General features: G+C 42.0%; 1 protein-coding gene across 3 annotated transcripts in view; it reads left to right on the forward strand.

Moving 5' to 3' along the window:
- Positions 1-25,450, forward strand: part of nlgn3a (neuroligin 3a) — a 134,477-nt gene that overhangs the window by 83,455 nt on the left and 25,572 nt on the right. For all 3 annotated transcript variants that reach the window (XM_084943224.1, XM_084943233.1, XM_084943241.1), the window contains one exon: positions 5,675-5,860. In XM_084943224.1, the coding sequence (XP_084799350.1) occupies positions 5,675-5,860 (186 nt within the window). The remainder of the gene's footprint in view (positions 1-5,674; positions 5,861-25,450) is intronic.

A 25,450-nucleotide genomic window follows, 5' to 3' on the forward strand; every position in this document is an offset into this window, starting at 1 on the left:
GAAATCACATGCAGGACGACCAGCAGCTGCCACGTGCACCACCGACTTTGACTTACAGTATCTGTTTTTCATCCCCCGCCTGCCATAACAGGCCCTCGTCTGTCTGTAAGAGATCTGGGTTTTAGGGGCTCAGATATGTGTCAGATGAGCTCTGGTGTCTGTGCGGCATGGATTTTCCCTCTTGACATTTTGTTGTAGGTTTTGTTTTGTTTTTTTCTTATTGCTTTGTTGCACACAAACCACATTTTCCATGTGAGTGGCTCAGTCTGTATGTAGTAGCACAGTATGCATAATAATCTACCTCTAGCAGCGTCCAGCCGACACCCGGCATCTACTGCGTCCGGGAATCTTTGTGCAGCTGAGACTAATGCTAAGCCAAAGCAATTAGGTTTCTTATAATCATCCGTGTGTTGACGTTTTGGGAAAAGACCTGCAGTATACTGACTGTGTTATGATTTGGTTTGAGCTTGCAAAGTGTCAAGGGCTAGGGCCTCGAACATCAGATGGCTTTGTTGCCATGTGAAGCGTTGTGATTTTTAAAATTAATTATTAATTTGCGATGAGGCCAGGACAGAATCGGGGTGGCATGCAGGGGATGGGGGCTTATGCATAAATTCTTTTAACCATTTTCTGGTTTAATTCTGTGCTCATGTTATATTCATTAATATGGAATAAGTAATTTATTGGAGTGACAATCAGAAAATATGTGATTCTTCCGCAAGTTTTTATTTCTGTCCACCACAGAAGCTGTGATGTGGCGTGGAGCACAGAGTCTTCTGTGTTCAGCCATAAAGAGGCTTTCTTGTGCTTGTCCGCACTTCACTCTTTCGCTCGCCCTGTTTCTATAGCTCTCTCGCTCTCCTTTTCTCAGATCCGACTGTGCTCCAGCCACGCTATTGGGCACCGAGCTGTAAACAGGAGCGGCACACTGATCCGAGTCACCTTCATTCAGGCCCATGCCCCAGTCGCCTCACACACCATTTCTTTTTTTTTCCTCTTTTTGAAACTCGTCAGTGTTTTGAATCCACACTCCCAAAAAACTGGTAAAAAATGTAATGGGTACAGCTCCCTGTGCGGAGGATGGACCGCTGGGTATGCCCCTTGCTCATCGTGAGCCTGACACATAGGCCCTTTATGTGGCTGTGAGGAGGGTGGCCCCTTCCATCCTCTGCTTCTCATCCACACCCCAGAGGCTCTCATTCAACCCAGGCCTGGCTGGGGGGAAGTTGAAGCTCTTTTGTATTGGGGGGGAGGGGGATTCTTAATGGGGGCTGTCAAGGCTGTGACTGTGTGCGCCTTTATTTCCCCAGAAAAGAGATGGGGGGGAGGGGGTAGAGATAGAGGGAGAGGGCAAGAGGGAGGCCGGAGAGGGAGGAGTGGTTCCAAAGGAGAGTTTGGACACAGAAGGCCTTGTTAACCGGCTCCCCCAAAGAGAGAGAGGATGAGACGTAGAAAAGAAAGAGGGAAAAGGCAAAGTAACACCAAGCATGAATTTTTTATTTTTTTTTTTAAAGCCAAAAAAACGTTTCCCTCTGTTACGTCACTGTGTTATTCCCATTCTACTCTCCCTTCCCTATCTGTTCCCTCCATCTGTTCCCATGTAAGCTCAATCTTCAGCTCAACAAGCCTTTGCCCTCCCCCTCACCCCTTCTCAACCTCGTCCATTAGTTTACGCACATTCTATTATCTGGGAGAGCGGGCTAAAAGAGATGTCTGGGGTCAGAGCGATCATTATCATCACCCCTTGCTGCTACACTTGTGAGTTATAGCCCACCGTACAGGAAACAGACATTTAAATCATAATCAATAAAGCAATATCAATGCTGAGAAGCATGGCAAAAGGAAATCAGGCTCCAGGCTCTGGAGGAAACACGTACTCTCGGCTGAGACTGAGACGGTGGCACGCACATATTGGTGAAACATGATCAAGCCAAAAGAAAAAAAACACACACACACGCACACACAATATGTGGTGTCATGCTTTGCATTTTTTTTCTAATGCACAACTAATGCACATTGTGGCTGGTGTGCAAAAATGTGTGAAAGTGGAGCGAGCGCGTCATCATGAGGGGACGATGACGTGCCGTAGCCGCTATCCGACCCTCTGGTCACGTTAAGGTAACTAGGGAAGCAATGGTACTTGCAGGGGTAGCCGTGCAAGACGCACACAGTGTTTCGTCCAGGAAGGACAATGCAAGGAGACAGGTGTGACCTGACCCAGCTGTGACCGGACCACGTTCTCCGTTGCCGTTGCAGCTGAGATCACGACTGAGTCTCTGTCTCTTTGCTGCCACGAGGAGAAAATGCCAGTTGCCCGCGTACAGAAAAAGTGAACCACATCACTGTCAGGGAAGAATAGGTTTGGGACATGATACAAAAACTCATCATGTAATCAGTCAGTACAAATTACAGTTCTAACACACAGAGAAAGGCCACACAATCACTGTTATTAACTTGCACAGTTTGTGGTGAATAAGATACTCTCATGCAAATATAATGCATAATCCAGCTGAACTGCGCAGACTTGTTGGATTCCATATTTAGAAATCTTTGTTTCACCCACAAAGACCATTTGAAGTTATTATTATTATTATTATTAGATGTGGTTCTTTTATAACTTCTTTTCTCACCAGATGTTATTGAAAACATTATGGATTTGCTTTATATGATTTAAGAATAGCGACTTAAATAACGCTTATTTTGATGATTTCTTTTCTCCGCTCAAGCCAACACGTCCCGCTGAGGCTCTCGAGCTTGACGTAGGAGATAGAGTATTGCTTTTGAGGTGGCTTTTTTAATGTTTTAAGAGAAAAACAAAGCATTAAGTAAATCACACATTATCATAGGGATTGGGTTTTGAGCATTGCCTCACTTACTGAGTGAAGTGAAAATACCCCACAGCAAATCTATAGTTTGTTACAGAGCTCGAAGCAGGCAAGAATAAAAATGTAGCAGGGAAAATTAAATGAGTACAAATGATGTGTTTAATAATTAATAATTTATTTGTTTACACAGATCAACTAGAAGTATTTAGTATTTAATGATGATTTCACATTTGCTAAATTAACTGGACTGGGACACTGTAATTGCGTATACAGTTTGGTTGAAAGTTAATCGTTGACATCATTTAAAAGATCATTTGCATATTGATTTGAATTTGGGTAACTAACAAAGATGGATATTGTTTGATACTGTATTACAGTTTAGAATTAAATGCTCTTTGCAAAGCACCTAATGTTTAAATGTTTTTTTAAAAAAAAATCAAATGGAAGTCAGGTTGAGTAGTGCAGTCAAGCACATTGCCAGCTTGATCAAACACTTCAGAAGCATTGAGCTTCAGTCCAGAATCCCAAGGTCCTGTGTAGGTGTGAGCTGTGAAACGAGAGTGCAATGCACATCATGGTTTATGTGCAGCCAAAGCCCACGCGGTGCTGATCAGACAGGGATCATCTGCTATATCTGGAATCTATAACCCTGTCGCTGGTGCTTAAGGGGAAATTTGGAGAGCTCAAACCAGAACCAAAGTGAAGCTATACAGTGTGTTATGTGTCGTTGGAGTAAGCTTACTTTTTAGTAATTTTTTTGTAATCATAGAGGAGACTGAGGTGTTTTATAGGTCATCAACTCCAAATATGTGCAAAATGGCACATCCATACTAAAAAGTCTGCAATGTAAAAATAGCAATAGGCATGCATGAAAACAATTACTTTGCTATCTTAATTGCTTTCCAAAGAAAATACTTTCTGTCACCTTTCCAATTAAAACATAACCAGGAGCTATATTAGATGTATTTTTAAATGGTGCCTGCAGCATGTCTTGCTGTCTAAGATATTGGATTCCACCTCTACATTTTAATGACCAGTTTTATTTATGCAGAGGAATCAACACGGCTAAACAAGAAGCCACAAAAGACCGTAGCATGAAACTGTGTTTTGTTTTTCTTTTTTAAACTGTGCCAGCTGAGGATTCAGCTCTAATGATTTACATCTTGTCATTTAGCAATGCCGCATATTACAATGCCACATGGATAGTGTTTACAGTATCTTTTCAATTAGGCTAACAGTTGTACAGAGTCCGTTTTCACATGCCAGTCTCCTGACATTTCTTAACCCAACTGACATACACTTGGTGAAGTGTGAACCATTTTGCAAATGAGGGTTATTCTGGGAGAGTCACGTCTCTCCTCCCTCTCTCTCCCTCTCGCTCTCCTCCATGCACCCTCCAGAAGGTTGTAAAAGCTGTTGTCCTTTAGTGATGACGGAAAGCGAGGAGGAGCCGCGAGAGAAAAAGAAAAGGAAAAGCTCTTCAATTGGAGCCCCGATTTCTCCTCTCTCCGTCTGCGTCTGTCTCTTTCACTCTCACTCTGCATGTGGCCTGCTGCTCTGTCATCCTCAGGGATGCATCTGAAGGAGACCATCTGTTGATCCATTTGTCTCCTACTTTGCTTCCTGTGCCACTGCCTCTCTCCAATCGATGATCAGGCCTGGCCTTTCCCCTGCCCACCCTCTTTGTGTCTGCCAACAGGCCCTCAGGGCGAGGCGGGTTTGCTGTTCGGGTTGAGATAGGAGATTGTGCCCGGATTCAGACAAAGAGAAATGATAAGCAGTGGAGTACATGCTGGGTTTTTGTACATAGACTGCTCACAATGAACAAGCTAATGACCACAGAGAAAGCTACTTTCTAATCAGTGCTCATCTAAAGTGAGCATTGTTATGCTGACCTGAGTCAAAAATATGTAATTCTTTTTTATGCGTTGCTCATATCAAAACCGTAATCTTCTTTCGCTTTGACAGTTTATCCTTACACGGAGGAACAGACCACGAAATAGATGTTAGGAACAATGCCGAGATGCTGAAGGACCACTGGAGGCTTCCAAACATTCACCACCAACACATTCATTGCTTGTGAAGTGTTTGGCAGCGTTACTGCTAAAGAGAGTGGGGTGCTGGTTTCCACACATCACCCATCTGTCACCTCACATGCATGCTCATGGGTTTGACGGACACCGACTCCACCGTGGGGACTTTGGGGATTGCTTGCCTTTGATCTTCTCCCGTGACTCTCCATTAACCATCAGTCGTCAGAGCTCAGGCCCTGGAGAGCAACTGGGAAAGGGTGGCGTGTGAACACGAGCGCTGATGTAGCCAAGAGAAATTCATTGTCCAAATCTAGCAGATTACTGACATAAATAGTGCTGGATGTAAATGTTTAGACTGTAAGTGCGTTGGACTATGGAGCAGGAGAGAGAATGGTAATGACAGGATAAAACTCAGAACACGTGTGCAGTGTGTGCGTTCCATACTGCTTATTTTTGCAGCATTTGAAGCTTTTTTTTCCCCTCTTTCTCTGTCCGCAGAGTTTTCATAGATTTGCAAGGTTTTCATCACGGCTGCTCAATATTGTTGATGATGGGTGTTTACTCAGGGAGACATGGCATTGATTTCCAATAAAGTGCAGATGGCATGCGGTCACACACACTCCTATTTTACCAAGAGCCATCCAATAAGTCATGATTTCACAACCGCAGTAACCTGGTGTTGTGGTTCTTCTGACAAAACCGGGGTGGGGTGTCCGTCATTGTGGATAACCTTTAGTGGCTAACAACTTTATTCCTGGGATTCATTTGACTTGCTTTCACTGCATGGCTTTTTAATTTCTTCTTTTTGTTTTGCAGGCTTCCTCAGCACAGGTGACCAGGCAGCTAAAGGGAACTATGGGCTCTTGGACCAAATCCAGGCTTTGAGATGGATCAGTGAGAACATCGGCTTCTTCGGAGGCGATTCCAATCGCATCACAGTGTTTGGTTCTGGGATCGGAGCTTCTTGTGTCAGCCTGCTCACGCTCTCCCATCACTCTGAAGGTACAGTGGGGCAGAGGCGCCGGTGTGGTGGTGGGGCTGCGTGTGATATAACTGTTCAGCTCGTGCCTGCTGGTGTGCAGGCTTCTTGATATTATCTAGGCATGCAGGTAGTGAGTTACAGCGAGTAATCTAATCTAGTTCACTGTGCAGCATAAGAAATGTTTTAAGATGAAACATGTTTGCATTCAAATGAATGTGATTTTCAGTCCAGAAATGGAAACTTCACGGTGGATTTCAAGCCACATGTGGGCTTTGACATATTCTGCAGGTTTGTTAGTATTCTTCCCTGTACCAAAAAATGGGTGTAGTGTGACACTGGAAGCAAGACACTGTATTTCAAGGTAGCCATGTCATGCTAAATGGTGCACACTTGCAAGTTTTCTTTTTTAAAAATCACAATGTTTAGCTGCTACTTTAATGTCACCTCATGATGATTTACTGCTCATGTTGGACTTGTCTTTAATGCTAAATGCAACATGCAGGCTTGACTTGGACATGAAATAAACATCCCTCATACTAATCCTCCTCTAATGCATCACTAAATTCAAATAGAGCATTACAGGTAAGTAATTGCTGGAGGCCCAAATGCATAATACCGAAAGTGAAATTATTACATGTTTTTGTGCAAACATTTAAAAGCCGTTACTGTAAGGGACCGCATCCTCAGTTAGATTTGACATCATGGATGGATGCATGGATCTGAGGTTGCAGTTTGGGGAAGGCCTTCATAAGGACTGGCTGCAGCTCACAAGCTGGGCTGGGGGAGGTAGGGTGAGGTACAAAAATGAGAATGAATTGCCTGTGGTGTTGGAAGGGTCATTTAAGGCATTATGGGTAGTTGTGGCTCAGCAAGTAGAGCGGATCGTCTACTAATTGGAAGGTCATTGCACAGTTTTGTGGCTACTCCAGTATGCATGTTGAAGTATCCTTGGGAATGATACTGAACCTTGAGTTTCCCCAGATCCATCCATTGCAATGTGAGTATTAGACAAACTATATATATAAGTACCAGTTCATTTACCATATAGTCAAAGCACTCGAAGGGGAGTGTATGAGGTGCTGTCCAGCTCCTAAAATTCAGATAAATTAACTCTTAATTGACCACAGTTGTGTGAATGCGACAGGCTGCAGTCAGCAAAGCGATGTTATATTTTTTTTTATAAGTTATTTTCCAACTGAGAGATTTTTACATTTAGCCGGGCTCATGTAGCTTCATTGCAAACATGTTAACAAGCCACAAACATGTTGCTTTGGACACAGATGGCTGGAGGTGTAACACTGGGCTATTACTGTACATTACATGGAAGTAAACCACATCAAAGAAACCACTCTTGCAGTAGATAGAGGCCTGGTCCCAGACAGTGTTGTGGCCACAAAGCTATTAAGCGATACACCCCCATCACTACACACACCAGCTCAAACACACACACAGAAGCACACACTATTCAAGAACAGAGTGAAATCTCTCTTCTTGGATTTTTGATTAGTGGACCGACCAGGGTGAGTTTGAAAGAGGTCATTTGATCGTCTCTTCCTTGGAACCCCATTACAGTGCCAAGGATTTGTGATATGTTTTGCATTCCAATTTGCATTAAAGTGTTACTAATTGCCTTGATTTCCTCCGATGACTGATGACTGCTTTTGAATTGAATTTTTACCATAAATGCCTTTTTTTTTATTCATACTTCATAATGCTACGCTCCATGTAGCATGTTATTATACTGCCAGAGAAACCATCACCTCCCAGTAAATTGGATATTACCGGCTCTGTTTTTTCCCCTGAATGGAAATGTATGCCCCACTGATGGGATAAGAAAAAAGAAAAAGCCAGTAAAACTTGAGCGATCCTAGCAAATTGAAACAGGAAGCCTTCTATCACGCCAGGACTCTTGCTGTGAATGTTACCAATGGCAATCAGATTTCACACAGACTCTCTGGGAGCACAGATTGTTGTAATTATATAAAGTTTAGGACTGGAGTGGGCTGCTGGATGTGACAGGAAATACAAGTGAAGAAATGTCTTTTTGCACCTGCTTTCACAGCCTCCACTGTACACCACCCCGCCCCTCCTTCGGTCTTAAGCGTCGAAGCGAAAACTGGTAAGATGCTGTTGTTGCCAAGGCAACGTCACAAACAAGAAAGGAATCAAAGTGTCCGGGTCTACAAAGTGTTGAAAATTAAGGGTAAAAATATATAATCAACTGAATTACAAACTGTGACAAAAGAACACCCGGTTTCAGGTGGCCTCTAGTAATGGACTTGTGTAATGATTTTCTATCCATGTCAGCAGACTGTTGCATCTCTGATAGAGCCTCTTATATTGAGTTTCCTACTTTGCAGTTTGAATGAAAATTAAGTCAGAAACACCACTCCACACAGCCCCTGAATTTATACTCCAACTTGCTTGCATGTAAACCCTTTTCCACTAGAGAAGTAGTATTTTCATAGTAGTGGGACATGTGATATTATGGAATAAGATTTACATCCCTACATACACAAACATTTCCCTTCATGTTCTGCTCAGATGCACGATAATGAAGCCCAGGTGAAAAAATAAAAAAAGAGGAAATCAATGATGGCACACTGTACTGAAGCTCCCTGGTGTGTTGGTGTATTTAATGACAGTATTCCCACTCTTACGGTGCATAGACTTTCCATCTAACCGAGACTCTTTTCATGCCTGTTGGTGGCAGAGTGACAACTTATTTTAGATGCTCCATGCTCCTCCTGAAGCTTATTTAATAAGCTGAATTCTCCTATATCATCCTGGCCCTCTGGCCTCTCTCTTTGATTGCCTGCTCCGCTGGCCTGGCCTTGGTGGCGTTTTCGTGTGGGCGTGCCGAGGGCTCCAGTCGCAGGGTACATCCATCACGGAGTTTTCCCCTCCTGGCCCGTGTGGAGGCTGGTCTGGATGCCTTCTCGCGAGGGCTAGCTTTTTTAGACCATGGTGCCTGCCCTGCCTCCTCCTACATCCAATCTCGTCCTTACTTCACCCATCTGTCTCCTTGCCTACACAGTCAGTAAAAGCATGCACGGGACATGCTCTTTTTCACCATGTGCCAGTGCGTCTCTCTCCCCTTGTCTCCCTCTCTAGGTTTCTGCTCCCTAGTCTGCAGCATGTGTGGTGTGTTGCTATTAATAAGATGGCTGCCTTGTCTGGTATGTGGCAAGCAATCTTGCTGCACATCTGAGACTTTGGAAGCAGAATGGTCATTAAAAGCACAGTCTCTCTCGGCAGGAGAGTGTTTTTGACCAGCTTATTAAACGTAGCTCAACAGTTGTGTTCCCACTGAGGAAAATCTCTGTCCCCATCTTCTTTTTTTCTCCATCTTCAAAAAGAAAATGGCTAAAGAAGTTCAAAAGAAAGGACATTAGCAAGTCCCATGTATTATCTATCTGGCATCGCACAGGCGCTAATTAAACATGCAGATTTGGCTTTTTCCCCTATCTCCTAATAATCGTTATGATTTCAAAATTGAGATGGCTTTTCTGTGCATGAGCAGAATAACAAGTGCCCAGTGACTCAGACATGTGCATTTGTACATATATCTCTAGAGATTCAAAGAAGTGTTGCTCAATTCAAAACCCAAAGGAAATATACTATGCCATTCACACTCAGTGTCGGTGTGCATCTCATCCCTGCACATATGTCAGCACAGGCGTGTCCATTCACAGCGCACACATGAGGGAAGGGCTAGGTGTAGAGGCGCTGAAGGTCGTTCGGTTTCTTTTTTCTTTTTTTCCTTTCTCCCTCTCTTCCAGTAAGCAATCAGGATAAAAGCTCCACTTCTAAGGAAGTGCTCCCGTTTTAATGGAATGTTCTGGACATTAAAGACAGCTAGTGAGGAGGATCCTTCATGCCAATGTCAGCTTTCATTTTTATTAAGACTTCTGGGTTATTGAGAACCATAAATACACATGTTAAATGCCTAGGTTTTATTACAGAAGTGCAAGGAGTACAAATGCATTTTAATGCAAGACGCCTCCTCGCAAATACTTAAACCCCATGAACCATGAGGGCAAGGGAGCAGGTACTTTGTTTTCAGGAGAGGGCATAGGTTTGAATCTATTTAGTGGGAAGAACAGGAGAGGATTTGATTAAGTGATAGAGTGTGATTGGATCTGGAGAAACTGCAGATCAGAGCGAGAGATTGTTTTTGCCTTTTTTTAAAAAAATCTTAAATATGAACTTTATTACAGGCCACCGATGTTGTTTTAAATTTGCGAGTGTCTAGTGTTTCTAGTGTCATTCTTTCAAAATGTGTTTTGGAAAACACAGAGCATAACTAGCCAGGTAGGTAAGATACAGCCACAAAGCTTCAAGAGTATAACTGAGATTCAAGCAAAGGTTGATTTTGAACATGGATTTAGCCCTTCTCGTTTCATGGGATTTGATAGATCCACAAGGTATTTTATGGCATTTACTACCAGAGATGGGCAGTAACGCGTTACTTGTAACGCGTTACTGTAATCTGATTACTTTTTTCAAGTAACGAGTAAAGTAAGGGGATTACTATTGCAAAAACGGTAATTAGATTACCGTTACTTTCCCGTAGGAACGCTGCGTTACCGCGTTACTAAAACCGTGATTTTTTTTGCGAGAATGTCTCATGACAATGACGTAAGCGAGTGCGACGTTGGTGACAACAGCTGTGTGCAGATCAACAATGGATCATATATCGAGTGGGGAGAGAGTATGAGCGTGCAGCGTTTAAAGCGTGGAAGTACTGACCTTACTTTGAGTTTGATTCCATAAAAAGTGACAAAAACATTAGCGTTGGTTGTGCGTGGGAAGAAAACTTCTTTTTACAGTAAAAAAAACCCTAAACAAGCACCGAGTGCGCAACGACGTAATGGGAAATTCACAGAGAAACTCGCGGATTCTTCCACTGACCGCTGCGGCACACCTGCACCAGGGTAAACCTCCGCCTGCTTTACAGGTGAAAATAGAGCAGCAGGACCGCTAGTCTTTGACTTCATTTATTTTCTGCTGTGTTTTACTTGCATCTATTTGAAAGACTGAGTGTAAACACAAAAAATATTTTATTTTATGTGCAGGAATGTGCAGAAAATAGGTTTAAATGTTAAACAAATTTCTTCAAGTCAGAGAATGGTGCATATAATTTAATTTTTGCTTGATGCATAAAGTTAAAAGATTAAAACTGATAAAACAAGTTTTAAAAAAAGAGACTTTTCCATTTGATTACATTTTGTATGATGGATTATGCAGAAAAAGTAGAACTGGGCTGAAAGATCTATCACTTTATCACCTATTCAGGTTGTAAATCGTGTTTTTAAAAAGTAACTAAGTAACTAAGTAATTAATTACTTTTGAAAATAAGTAATCAGTAAAGTAATGGGATTACTTTTTTGGGGAAGTAATCAGTAATTAGTTACTGATTACTTTTTTCAAGTAACTTGACCAACACTGTTTACTACCATCGGGGACTGTGGCCCTGAAATCATCGCATAAACAAAACCTTTATCAATTATTTATTAATGCTGTTAAGGGGGATTCTTTAACCCAAATCCTAACAAACTAAATATGAAAGGAAAGATTAAAAGAGAGTCCAAAGGATTAAAATCAACAAGTGAAAACCAAGTAAAACAAATAGCAGGCTTGTTAGAGCAGTGAGTCATACAGTGATGGATATTACAACATAAGTATGCACTTACACAAAAGGCTAACTAAAGCATTCAGTCTGTGTTTATAGTAAGAGGTCGTACAAAAATAGCTGAGTGTAGTGTTAACCTGCTGGCGTTAGCTTGCCAATGATTGTAATTTAAAGAAATATTAGACTTAGCATTCTTACACCACGACAGTGGTGCTCATTCTAAAATGGACGAGCATTGCTCAATCTGCAGCTTAAAGAAAATATCAGCACACCAGAACGAAGACAAGATGGAAGGAAGCTCATTAGCATGCACGGAATACCAGACCTAGAGTCGAAGAATGGCAGTTTCTACATGCACGGTACAGAAATAAACACTCAAAAAGTACAAGCAGGAACCTGCAATAGGTCAAAAATACCCAGCCTGACATGTACTTGTTCTTTAAAGCAGCCACACTCCAACTTCTGCGCCTCTTTACTCCCCTTTGTCTATGAGAGTATTAATTTAGCCTTCCAGTGGGCGGCTCATTGGTGTCACAACATAATAATGCGGAGGTGATAATCAGGTAACACTTATTATTCTTCAGCAAGAAGAAATCATAAAAAAACAGTAAAAACTCAGAGATGATTAACAAGAGATGATTTTTTTTTTAATGTTCAGCTCTGGCTAACATATAAGATAAGATAAGATAACTCTTTATTGTCATTGCACAGTCATACATAGTACAATAGTACAATGAAATTGGAAAACTGTCCTACGTCGGCACTACATATAACACAACACGACACGATACGACACATCACAACGCAACACAAACAACACAACACAGTATATTAACTTAGTAATAAAAAAGAAGAATAAGTGTATTTGAATTGCACACTGTTATTATTGCACATTAATTGTTATTGCACCTTGTTATAAATATAAATATTATTATTGTTACTGTTTTTACCGTTGTTACCTCCCCCCCCAAAAAGTCCAGGGAGGTAGCCAGTCAGGTCAGCTATTTGCATTGATTAGAGCTACTGCCCTGTTGTAAAAGCTGTCCTTGAGTCTATTTGTTCGGGACCTCAGCAGCCTGAACCTCCTGCCAGACGGCAGCAGCTTAAACACCCGGTGTCGTGGGTGTGTACCGTCCCGTAGGATGCTGCGTGCCCTCTTGAGACAGCGAGTGCTGTACAGGTACTTCAGGGAGGGAAGAGGATGTCCAATGATTTTTTGGGCCATAATGATGACTCCCTGGAGTGCCTTTCTGTGTGCTGTGGTGCAGCTGGAGAACCACACACCGATGCAATATGTCAGCACACTTTCAATGGAGCAGCGGTAAAAGACGGTCAGCAGCTCCTTCTTCAGGTCCATTTTTCTGAGGATTCTCAGAAAGTGGAGACGCTGTTGGGCCTTCTTTAAAACCGCAGAGGTGTTAGAGCTCCATTGGAGGTCTGTGTCTTTGTGCACACCCAGAAACTTGAAACTGGAGACCCTTTCCACACACTCCGCGTTGATGCTGACAGGCTCGGACTTCCTCCTTCTGAAGTCAACTACCAGTTCTTTTGTCTTGGTGGTATTGAGGTCCAGGTTGTTATCTACACACCAATCTGACAGCCTCTGAACTTCAGCTCTGTACGCCATCTCATCTCCCCCAGAGATGAGCCCCACCACGGTGGTATCATCTGCAAACTTGATGACTGAGTTGTCTGGGTGGGTACTAACACAGTCATGTGTGTACAGAGTGTACAGTAAGGGACTCAGTATACAGCCTTGTGGAGAGCCGGTGTTAAGGCTGAGGGCTGAGGAAAGATGAGGCCCCACTCTAACTCTTTGTCTTCGATCCTTCTCTTGTACGCTGCCTTGGCTTCTCTGATGCCTCTTTTCAACTCAGATCTGGCTGCACTGTAATGCATACCATCACCGGATCTAAAAGCGGCGTCACGTTGCTTCAGCAGGACCTGGACCTCTTTAGTCAACCAGGGTTTCTGGTTGTCCACAGTGACACTGTTGACACAGAAGTTAATATATGAGAGCACTGATGTTGTGTGCTCTTCAAGGTCCTGATGTTCGAACACGCTCCAGTCCGTGTTTTCAAAACAGTCCTGCAGCTTATGGGATGCACCTTCTGGCCAGGTTTTCACAGTTTTTGTGACTGGGGAGGCTCTTCTCCTAATGGGAGTGTATGCAGGGATCAGCAGCACGGACATGTGGTCTGACAAACCTAGATGTGGTAGAGGGGTTGCTCTGTAGCCTTTTTGGATGTTGCTGTAGGCTTTATCCAGTGTGTGTTTTCCCCCTCGTTGCACATTTAATATGCTGTTCAAATACTGACCCTAAATCAGCATGGTTGAAGTCCCCAGCTATAATGTGCACTGCACATTAACATATGTGATATGTTACAGTTTCAAGCCTGGTGGGTGTGTACGGGCAAGGCTGTGTGCGTGTGATCCAAGAGCTCACTGGTGTCATGGCTTGTGCGATCCTGTTAATTTATGTATTCCACACATTATAACTTTGTAGACTTTCATTCTGTTTTACACTGGACTTTGAATCTCTTTCAGCTTGAGAAGATTCAAATTTTGAAGGGCAACGTAGGGACTGATTCTGACTGATTCCAAAGCAAAAACAGGGGAGAAAATAATGATGCCATCTATTTGACCTCAAATCAATCTGCCTGTTTTAACTCAGTGCTTGTGTTGGCATGTGCACCCAACCTCTGCTCTGATAAGCATTTATGATGCACACGCAGGCTTGTAGTTGTCCTTAGAGTAAAGAACACAAACACTGTTGTTCTATGCATGCTTTGCCTTGAGCCTTGAAAACTTGTGCTCTTATTCACTGGTGCATCTTGAGATACAACACGTAATTTAAGGCTAATATATATGCTGCTTTAAATTACCCTGTCTTAGAGAGTGAAGAAGGAGGCCAACAGGCTGCATGAAGAGCACCTAAGTGTTGCAGTGAATCACTTCTTTAACTGTAATGTTGGTCTACGTCTGGCTATGACCTTTGAAAAATAACACGTGTGGGTTTTCTTTCTGAAACAAGACTCATGGGACGTTCTCCTTGCGGAATGGCCTACAGGCCTGCTAATGTCCCTGCACTGAGCTCTTGCTGTACAGATCTAGAGGTGCAATCCATCTACATTCTTGGCCCACTTCATTTGTGTGGGTTTACCCATCCTTTCCCTGTCTGGTTTAAGCGACAAATAAAGGTACCTCGCAAGAGCTGGAATTTTCCTCGGAGTCGCCAGGAAAGATAGCAGCATAACCGCATCCCTGGGATGTTATTCATACACCATGCAGCTGCCATTGTTGTGCAAATGCATCCAGCTTGAGAAAATTCAGGGACAATTGTCAAACTTGAATAGACCCCATTTCTAAGGTGTCAAAAGCATTCAGCGACTCGACACTGTAAAGTTTACCTGGGTGTTTGGGGCAACAGAATACCTCTATCTCGAGGTTTGATTTGGCTGTTTGCTGAAGGGTGTCTGTGCATTTCAGGGTGTGAAAAAGACCTATGCGAGATGAGAGAATGGGGACGCGCCTTGTCAGGTGCTGTATTCTTCCACCTCGATTGACAAGAGCGATAATTAAACCAGGGGGATGCCATCTCTGCGGAGCAAGAATGCTTGTATTTATTTACGCTGACTATTCGGCTTTGTTGTCTGCCACGTACCGTCGCCTTCATTGTGTGGAAAAAGCAAACTGCTTTTAACAAGTGGTCTTTGTGACATTTTTCAGTCACTCTTTGAAGGACGGTGTCTTCGACTTTGTATAGTGAAGCAAAATTGCCTAATTTTTTCCTAAACAAAGACTGAGGATTACCCACCAAATAAAAGATATTACACTCTTTTTGAATCTGAAAGAAATTGTAAATAGCCTAATTCAAGCAGCAAATTGGCTTTTTTTCTTCCCAAGCTCTGCAGAAGGAAATTGAAATCAAAGTTGTGCCTAGCAGAAGGGGAAAAAAAGGAAAAGCGCCCCACTAGAGTAATGTGAGGTGGGAGGGGTGTTATGAGGGGAAAGAAGCCTTTGAGGTCAGATAGCCAGTTTGAGGTGAACACTCTAGAAAATAATATCCAGTCGGACTGTCCATCAGAGTGTGGCAGCTTTACCTATCCCTCACCAGGAGAGAGCCGAGGAATGAAGAATTGACAAATGGTCCTAAAATGGAGAAAGCAGTTTATTCAAGTGCTCCAGACATCAGTCTGTCTCAGCTTGCAGCAGTTCTTTGAGCCTATAAAGCATGGAGTTATAGGTGTTAAAGAGACAAGCAGCAGGTCAGAGTAAGAAGCAGTGGATAATTGAGTACTTTAGTAAATCCATGCCTCCATCAACCAAGGTAATACCTCAGAGCATTGCATATACCTGCAGCCCAGGACCCACAACTGGTACGATAGACCTCAGCAGCTTGAGAGACTCGTGGCACACACGGGCTGTCTAAGCAGCGTTCTTCAAGATAATACAAGGAGACCCATCCGGTGATGTATTGCCGAGATTACTTTTGGGATCTAATCGCAGCTGATGAACGAGGTCACTACAGAATATGTCATCTGTTTATGACCTGCAGTCCCCGGTGAAGACGCTGGCGAGTCATTAGTTCAGGTAGATGTAATCTATGAATCATTCTTGATAAATCATTGTCAAGGGCGCATTCAAACAGCTCCTAATAGACAGTGACAGCAGTGGTGAGGGGAATGGTGGCGCAGCTCCTCGCTGTGCCCTTACTGTTCTTTGATCCTCTTAGGCTTTGGATCAATCATACCAATAGCTGCATCATATTGCTCCCAGACTGTCTGGTCTGCTTCCTCTCTTTATTGGTCTAATGACTTGATGGAGGTTTCTTTCCGTCTGTCTGTCTGTCTATTTCCTCGTTGCACTCATCCCCACTCTAGCACCTTCATCTCCGAGGCATTTTCTCGAGCTCCTTTTCCTTGTTCTCAAAGCAGTTTCTTTCTTTCTCTGTTGCGCGCCCTCCCCCGTGTCTCTTCTCGTCTTCTCACCATGTCTCCCTCTCTCTGCCTCAGTCTTTCTCTGGCACCAGTGTAAAGCATCCATTATAGAGCGATGCATGGGTGTCTGTGTGAGTGGGAGAGAGGGACTTGGCACTCCTCCTGCCCCACCTGCAGAGGAAGCACTGACAGCTGAGCACTGGGGGCTCATCGTTCCCCCTCCTCCTCCGCCCATCTCCACATCTCTACTGACCTCCCTCCTCCTCTCACACCTTCTCCCTCGCTTTCTCTCTCTATCTCTCTTTGGTCGCTGTTGTTTAACACAAACCGGCCCAATTTCTGCCGCTCACTATCTTCCCTTTACGCCATTTTCACATTTCATTATGTCCATCTAGTTTATTTCTTTTCCTCTCCTTATGTCTTCCTATTTTGTTGCCCTCTTTCCTGCTTGTTAAAATTTGTTTTTCGCTCTTTCTTTCTTTTTCTTTTTTTTTTTTTTTTGTTATACCCGTGATTGTTTGAACTCATTCATTAGACATTCTGCACCAGGCAAAAAAGGCCGGTGAAACGTGTTAATAAATACATGGTTGTTTCTGTGTTTGTCTGCCAGATGAACAACTACAGTGTAATTAGCTGAACTTTCCCCTTTAGCGATGACCCCGAGCACTCCGTGTTTGCTTGTTGTAGCTGACAGCCCACCTCCATGGCTAGCTGGGTGAGTCCTTCGGTGGCTGTGCATCTGTTTTCTCGGCTGAGGAAAAGAAAAGCGCTCAGTGTCTCTGCATGAATAACAGATGGATACTGTGGAGCTGCTTTTAAGGCACGCCATGCTTGAAAGCGCCATCGCGTTTCTCGTCAATTTCACAGGTTTTCATAACATGTGATTTATGTGTGTACATCCTCCGCTGGCGGAAAAAGGGAGCCTTACCAGGTGTTTCCGAGTGCTTTTCGGTGATGTTTTTCAAACTCCTACATTATTTTCAAATAGGAAATGTATGATTTTACTCTTACTCCATTCTCCTCTAACTACTCCATCCATACAAAGAGAAAAATACTTGCCTGCTTCATGATTATAGGCATCCAGAAACATATGCATCGTTCTGTTTACATTTACCCTACTTGGTACAGTTTGTGCTTACAGACAAGATGGTTTGAAGGGAAATTTGTTTTTTCAGTGTGCGATAAGAAGTGTCGCATAGGAAAAAACATCAGTCCAATTACTTTGCAGTTGGGCCGAGCTCGTGGGATTTTCTCGCTGAGAGCCCATCACAGTGTGATGCAGACAATGATATTCGTGTATACCATCTGGATTCCTACCAGTGACATAATGTGCTGTAATTTACACCTCAGCTCTTCACTGTGCGTGTGTGAGGCTGTGACGTGCAGTCGCAAGCTGTAGCTCCGCGTCTGAGTCGTTCAGTTCCGGGCAGTGCAAATGTATTAGCTGTAAAAATTTGCATAGTCTGAGCACAATAAAATCCCCAATGAGACGAACTTCAGCAAACATGCTGACAAGCAAAAACCCCTACTGTAAAGAGCCAACATTGTGCAAACTGACAAAAAGACTAAATCTTTAGCTCTCAGGCCCACAAGGCTGTAATAGATTTTTTGCTTAGAGAGGTAACATAAGCTATAGATCCTTTTCAGTGGTAAAAGAGAGTGACTCACCAAATCGAATGCAACTGTTACAGAACAACATTGCCAATTTGCTATTTCACAACTTGAAGACAGTTTCCCTCTCCTGAACAGGAACTTCTATCTCAGTTTACAGTGATCACCTTTGGTTTGTATTTGAACCGAGAGGTTACCTGTTACAGGTTTTAGAGACAAATGCTTTGAGAAGAAAAGTTCACTTTTTACCTTTATACCATCCACATGCTACAAATAAAGTATTATCTTAGCAACAGGTAATGGCTTCTGCATGCTTTTAACAAAGATGTGGAGCCCACCCACCAGCTGACCTATACCATAATGATTGAGCAATCATAAGAGTATAATTCGGTGCACTCTACCAATTGCTCCCTTCGTGCCACAGATATAGGACTTCAAAACGGAGGAGAACCCGATTTATTTTTTTGCCCTTTGCCACAACTGCCTCAACTAAAATAGTATGCTGAAGTTCACTGCAGTATCTTTGTGCTCATGTAAATCACTGGTGTGTGATGTAAAGTTATCGATGTGCATGTTGCCCTGTATCTATATGTCTACACTGCTCCTGGCTCCTCTATCTCATCTTTCTGGGAGACAGAACATGCACAGATTGTCAATACAAATGTCTCATCCTGGGACAATGGGTCTATCTTTTTACTAAATCTCTGGCTGTGTGAAAAGGAAGAAAAATAGTAATCAGCTCTGGGTTTACCCCTGGAAATTTGTGTACTGATTAGAGATGGCACGATACCACTTTTTTATGTCCGATACCGATATCATAAATTTGGATATCTTCCGATACCGATATGAATCCGATATAGTGTATTTTTTAATCAATAAAACGTTTTTTTAATATCTTGCTGCATTTTGTATAAGTTTACACTCAAGTTTAAATAAATAACAACACTAAAGCTATTCTGTTATACCTGTATGTAAAAAATACACTGCGCCTAAAATATTTCATAGTTCAGCAAAACCAATCAATCTAATAAACTTAAACCTACTCCATCCTCCCTATTCTGGTATTTTAAAGAGTACTTAGCAGAAATATTAAGCAACCTAACTAATAGGGTTGCAAACTCCCAGCAAAAAAAAAATAGGGAACCACCCTCCACCTCATGATGCTTAATCGATGTAATCAAATTTAATTTGATGCAGGGGGAAAAATGCACAGAAATAAATTATTTTTCAAGAATAATTAAATAGATTCAACATCTTTCTTCAACAGAATTGCAGACTGCACAGATGGTATCTTCCCAAAGGAAAAAGTAGTATAGCTTACTAGGGTATATTAGACTTAACGGTTACTATATACAGTAATGGACTACTATATATTTTACATCAGATTAAAACTTTGGGTGTAAGATACAGATAATTATTTATTAAAAGCTCGACATTTTAAATGAGAATAAGAAAGAAAAGTACGTCTTTGTGCCCCCTTTTCCCTGTTCATGCCCTATCGGCCCCCCTGGCTAAACTTTGCTAGATCCGCCCCTGCACAGTTACCAGCTACGTAGAAAAAGATCCTGGTGTAGAAAGTAATATTAAATAAATTCTAACAACAGCTTATCAAGCTTAATAGTGCTGCTGTTGTTCAACCGCTGGTTTCCTCTTTCTGGTGAGAAGTGGGCCAAAAACTAAGAAGAGAGACGGACTCGCGACAGAAAAGCCAATCAGCTGATCATTTAGCAGTTTCACGATTGAAGTAGCAGCAGGAGAGAGAGAGAAGCAGTCGCTCCATATATCGGTTGTTAAGCTTAAGGCTAAAATGCTTTACAAACATTCAGAGATGAACTTACACACTTGCTTTACTTCTCTCTGGGATAACTTCCTCGGAGATGAAATGCTGGTTTGGTAGCGAAGCTACAAATACACACAGCCGCTCTATCACGTGATGCATACTGCTGCTACGTGCTAGGTTATGAGCCGAGTTACGCCGTGTAGCAAGTTTTGCGAGGTGCTTTTTTGATATTTAATGGATCGGATTACATTTTTTATTTCTCGCCGATATCCGATCCAGTAATTTGGGTCAGTATCGGACCGATACCGATACGTAATATCGGATCGGTCCATCTCTAGTACTGATACATAGAAATCTCACAATCTTTGCACATGATTTATCAATACACAACATTTGCAGCATTGACAGTATAACCAGGTTAGAACGCTGCAGCTACAATTCAATGGTTAGAAGGAAAAGGCTCTCCTGAGCCATGTTAAACTGGTCATGTGTAGAATTTGAAAACTTCTGACTTTAGCAACCATCAAACATGTAACTGTTTTTATATTTGGGGGGATATATTGGGGTTTTAGGACCTGTGTGAAAAGTTTTACAGTCTTTAAGTAGTCTTTAGTTCTGCAAGCTTCATGAAGGATATTCTACAGCTCTTCTTTGGATGATGCCTTTTGTTACATTCTCTGTAAAGATGATCCCACACACCGCTTCAATATTTTCTTTCTTATTTTTTTTAAGGCCTTTACTTTCAGAAGTTGTACATGGTTTTTCAGACCTACAACTTCTCCTGTTGCTCTCTATTTGTCTGGTTTCCTCACATTTTTAAGGACATGCTGCACACCATGCTGAGATATGCCAGGTTTTTGGATCTAGTATCCAAAAACCTCTTTGGAAATCACCTTGTTGGTTCAAAAGTACAATTTTATGCCTGTCAAACTGTGTTATCTTTGACATTTTTTTAGAGATTCGACTAAAGAAATGGGAAGCGCCTTGAGGCGACTTTTGTTGTGATTTGGCGCTATATAAATAAAATTGAATTGAATTGAATTGAACAAATTATGTGTCTTTGCAACAAGGTGGTAAGAAATTGCCTGGTTCTTGTTGTGTGTAGACACAACACTGGTTCATCCCTTGAGTTAAAAGGGGTCTTTTTATGCTTGAGTGATTCATAGGTCAGTGTTAAGTGTATTGTAAGGGAATTCCCAGTGAAAAAACACTCCTCACCTGAGTATTGCTTTTGAACGCAGCATTAACCCTGACTCGTCCTTTAGCTCTCTGATCAGAGCTTGATTACAAGGGGCACCTTAACCACTGTTAAGTCTCTCTTTGCTTTTTGGTCTCATTCTGCTTGTAGGTATTTAGAAAATGCATTCAACGTGTTAAACTAACTGTCAAAACATGTGTAGTAACTCTCTTTCTGTTATAGTCTTCCTGATCCTAATGTTTGTGGACTAGCTTTGTTATCTCCTTTGGTGGCTTTTTGGCTGCCCAGAGCCTGACAGTGGTGAAAAGGATCACAGCATTAAAACTCTAGTTTGGACTACAGTAAGCCAATGCTCTCCTTTGTAGTGATCTCCCCTGCTACTCTGTTGTCTCTTGTATGTTAGCTTGATTGCATATTTCAATATATTAACCACAGAAGTGTTTTGTGTTTGAACTGAGTTGCCTCATTTGGTTTATTAGGTTTCTGTAAAGTTAATATTCATCTGTTTTTGTTTAGTTTTAACTTTCAGTCAGCCTTCACAGTTAGCCTTTGGTGAGGTCCCCTCCCAAGACTTGTGCCTGTGAGTAAAAGCACTGCGGCACAAATACAAAGATTTCAGTTTGCAGTGAAGCACATCTGTTCAGTAGTAAGTTGCACCCCTGGGCACTCCTCAGTGTAAATTGTCTCCCCAAGGTAGCTGTATTAATTTGCTTATTTTGCTGGGCTGATATTTTAACTATTTTAGTATTGTGATTGTAGCTCCTGTGTTTTTGAAATTGTTAAGATAATACTTTATTATCCATCTATTTTCTTCCACTTATCCAATTTAGGCAGCGCTTGCACAAATCCCAGGTACTATCAGGTGAGAGGCAGGTACACCCTGGACAGGTTGTCAGTGTATTGCAGAGCTAGTAAAGAGAGACAAAACCAATCGCACCTATGGGCAATATCTCCAGTTAACCTAACCCCACTACTTGCATGTCTTTAGACACAAAGAGAACACACAAACACAGAAAACACATAGAAATCCATTGGCTAGATGAAGGATTGCAACCCAGAATCTTTGTGCTGTAAGGCAAAGGTGCTAACCACCGCACCATCGTACTACCCACTTATACTTCTAATTCTATGGGTTTTATTGAACTTTTGTTTGCTGCAGATCCAGTCTTATTTTTGATTACTTGACTTAATTATCAAATAAACGATTGAAATAAACCTGTTACATCGAGGCCTTGCCACTACCAAGTGATATGATTAGATTAAGATTTCCAAGGTGGCTGGTCTACTTCCTTATAGTTCTCTTGTAACTACCTCCTGCCATAAGTGCCTTCATAAACAAACAAAAAAACAAACAAACACAAAAACATTCACCTAAAAATAGTCGGATACAAGGGCTGGACTGAAAATCAGTAACAAGTGAAAAAGCATTCAGTGTCCAAAAGAAAAATTTGAAAGACATCCAGAAAGCCTGGAGCACTGTAGCTCAAGACCACTTTGAAAGCACAAAAATTAAATGAGCCATGGCTCAAGACTTTTGCACAGTAATGTGTACTGATGTGAAAATTTTCCACACATAAAGTTTTTATATTTTATATCATTGCACCGGTTCATGGATTTGTTTTGATCCAATAGTTTTGAGTTTAAAAAAAAAGAACTGTTTATACAATAACAAGAAAACAGGTGTTGCCTCAACTTGATTATGCCTCCTTGAGTGTTTTTCAAAGCTCGAGGTTGTGGTGGATCAGGAACCAGTGAGCCTCCAGTTCATTAAATTAAAAACAAGAACAGCAACGTACGAGTCAAAGCAAACTCGCGCGAAATCCAGCAAAGGTAACAAAGTCAGATTAAATAAAACACTAAAAGGAACCCTTACGCCTCAGAGCTGTTCGTGATGTGGTGTTTAATATTCAACAGAGTGGCAGAAGTAACCGTGTGAACAACGACCAGAAAAGAAATTGCACTGAACTCCTATTTTCTCACCCACAGTAAGCGCACCTGGCTAATTGCTTCAAAATCTAAGCAGACTTTTAGAATCCTGACACTTCCTGCCCAAGCTTTGATGCAGTTGCACATTCAAAACAGCACTTCATTTAAGCATGCCAGCAGGCTTTGACAGCTAAAGTGACTGCTCAACAAAGCAAACAAGAATACCTGCAAAGTAAATCTTAACCGTGTATCATTTTGAAGGTGACCCAGGCTTTCAGTACATAATCAAGCCTTTGACAGACTGAACATTTAAGTAAAACAAATAGTGTTTTTTTGTTAGCCAGACATAATGCTGCATCATATTTTATAATATGAAAAATAGGCGCCACCCCTGAATCATTTCTCCTTGTTTAAGTGAAGGCTGTTTGGAGAGCGCGCATCCTGTGCAGTGGTTCGGATGTTGACAAACCCATATGGCGTGCCACTAATCTTGATCGATGCCCACCACTGTGAACACTGCTCACACTGTAGAGGATAATGAAATGTAACAGTGCAACATTTCACAAAAATCATCCCTGTGATCGGTTTATTATCTGATATGAAATGCTTCATAGCTTCGGACATTTTCCAGCCAGAAAAACACAAAGTCGGTGTTTGGTTACCAAATACGGAGCAGGACGGAGTGCTCGTAAAAGTGTCTGAGCTTGCTCGCCCAATGTGCTATTCTTAGGGTTCCCCTTAGAGCCACTATCTAATTGGAGCCCGAGTTGTCCTATCGGTGAAGCTATCCTCGACATAGACTTTATAGGAGGATTGTGAGTGACTGAGAGTCCCTGACTGAATGTCTGTGGCTGTTCTCCTGCATGTCACGGGACTCCTGTTCATCGGTGAGGGCTTCATTAGCCGAAGATGGGAGGTGGCAGCAGAGAGAGAACAGCTGTTTAGCTAACCGCTTGCATTGTTAGCCAGCCTTCTCCGTATGCCTAACTGCCTAAATCCGTCCCCTAGCTGCTAATAGAATGCTCATTAGGAGGAGGAGAGGGAGACTCTATATGAAACAGAGTCACTTTACTACAGTCCTACCAGCTTTTGCTACTCCTCCTCTCCCTTTGGTCTCTATTAAAGAGATGTACAAAATAATCCTTCCCGCCGTAGATCAACTATTATTCCAACTCGCTTTGCCCCCATCTCTCTCTCCGACCCAAGCCCACAGGGAAAATGTTTGGAGCACGGGCACCTGCGCTTTCTCTGGAGACAGCCACCAGCATCTACAATGCCAGAAAAATGCTCCTCACTTGTAGATAAAGAAAGATACAAGATTTCAAAATCTCAGAGGACGGGCAGATGATACCTTCTGCAGAGAAAAGTGGGCAGTTTGGTGTGTGTGTGTTTTTTGTTTTTTCCACCCCCCCCCAAAAAAAGTAGTACGGTGTTAAATTATTCAAAGACTGTAGATTGTATTGCTGTAATTTGTCAGAGACCCAAACGCACAAGTCTATTTCTCTGTGTCAAAACTGATGAAGCTGGCAAGGAGGATGGAAAGCTGTGACATCAGAGATGGCACTGTGAATATCTGATGGCATTCACTGGAACAGCTACAGATCAGAGCCAAAAACACTGCACCCACTCTTACAGCCAAAACACATCCCTGGCTAAAAAAGACTGGCTCATGTTTGATTAAAATTCAAACAGGAAAACATGTTACCATGGAAGTACTTCATTGAATTAACACAAGCCAGCCAGTAACAGTTTCCATGCAGAAATGCAGACAAACAAAGTGCACAGCTTCATGGTGAGAGGCTGACAGGAATCAGTGTGTGGTAGAACAGATATGCTCCCAGCTATTTACAGTAAATGACAGCAAGTGCAGACTCTGTTGTCACTTTGAAATCTCAGGAAGTGTACACAGAATAAGTAATTCTTTCCCTGGCAAGTAATAAAACCATGTTGGACAAACATAAGACAATTGCTGACATGAGACAATTAAAGTGCAAAAAGTTGAGAAAAAAACAATGTATGTGCACTTATGAATCTTAAGTATTTTAAAGTTTGAGAACACAGCATTTTTCATTAATTCACTTAAGTACATTCATCTGTCAGATTTGCTAAATGCAAATATATCTGTGTAGCCCTTTAGTCTTGAACCGAGCACATCTATTAAAGTGATAAACATTCAGTATGTGCGATATTCTACAAATACACACTGTGATCAGGAGTTTTATTCATACTGCCTTTATAGCACTTAAAAACGAAGTAATTTAAATCTAATTTAGTAAACATGAAACACTACTGCTTGCTGTTTCGACCAAAAAAAACCAAAAAAAACTCCAGCTCCAATTAATACATTTTAATAGTCAGCAGATGGTGTTTGCTCAGTGGCCATTGTCACTTTATCCAAGGATCCATGGATAGACCATGTAATTTGCTGAAGAGTGTCAAACAAATAGTTGGTGGGCCTTCAATAAATTATTGTGAAAAACAAATATATTTTGATAAATACAGTAATATAATATAGAGATT

Source organism: Perissodus microlepis, chromosome 2 (assembly GCF_051167445.1).
Source record: "Perissodus microlepis isolate ML-2025 ecotype Zambia chromosome 2, ASM5116744v1, whole genome shotgun sequence".
Lineage (NCBI taxonomy): Eukaryota > Metazoa > Chordata > Actinopteri > Cichliformes > Cichlidae > Perissodus > Perissodus microlepis.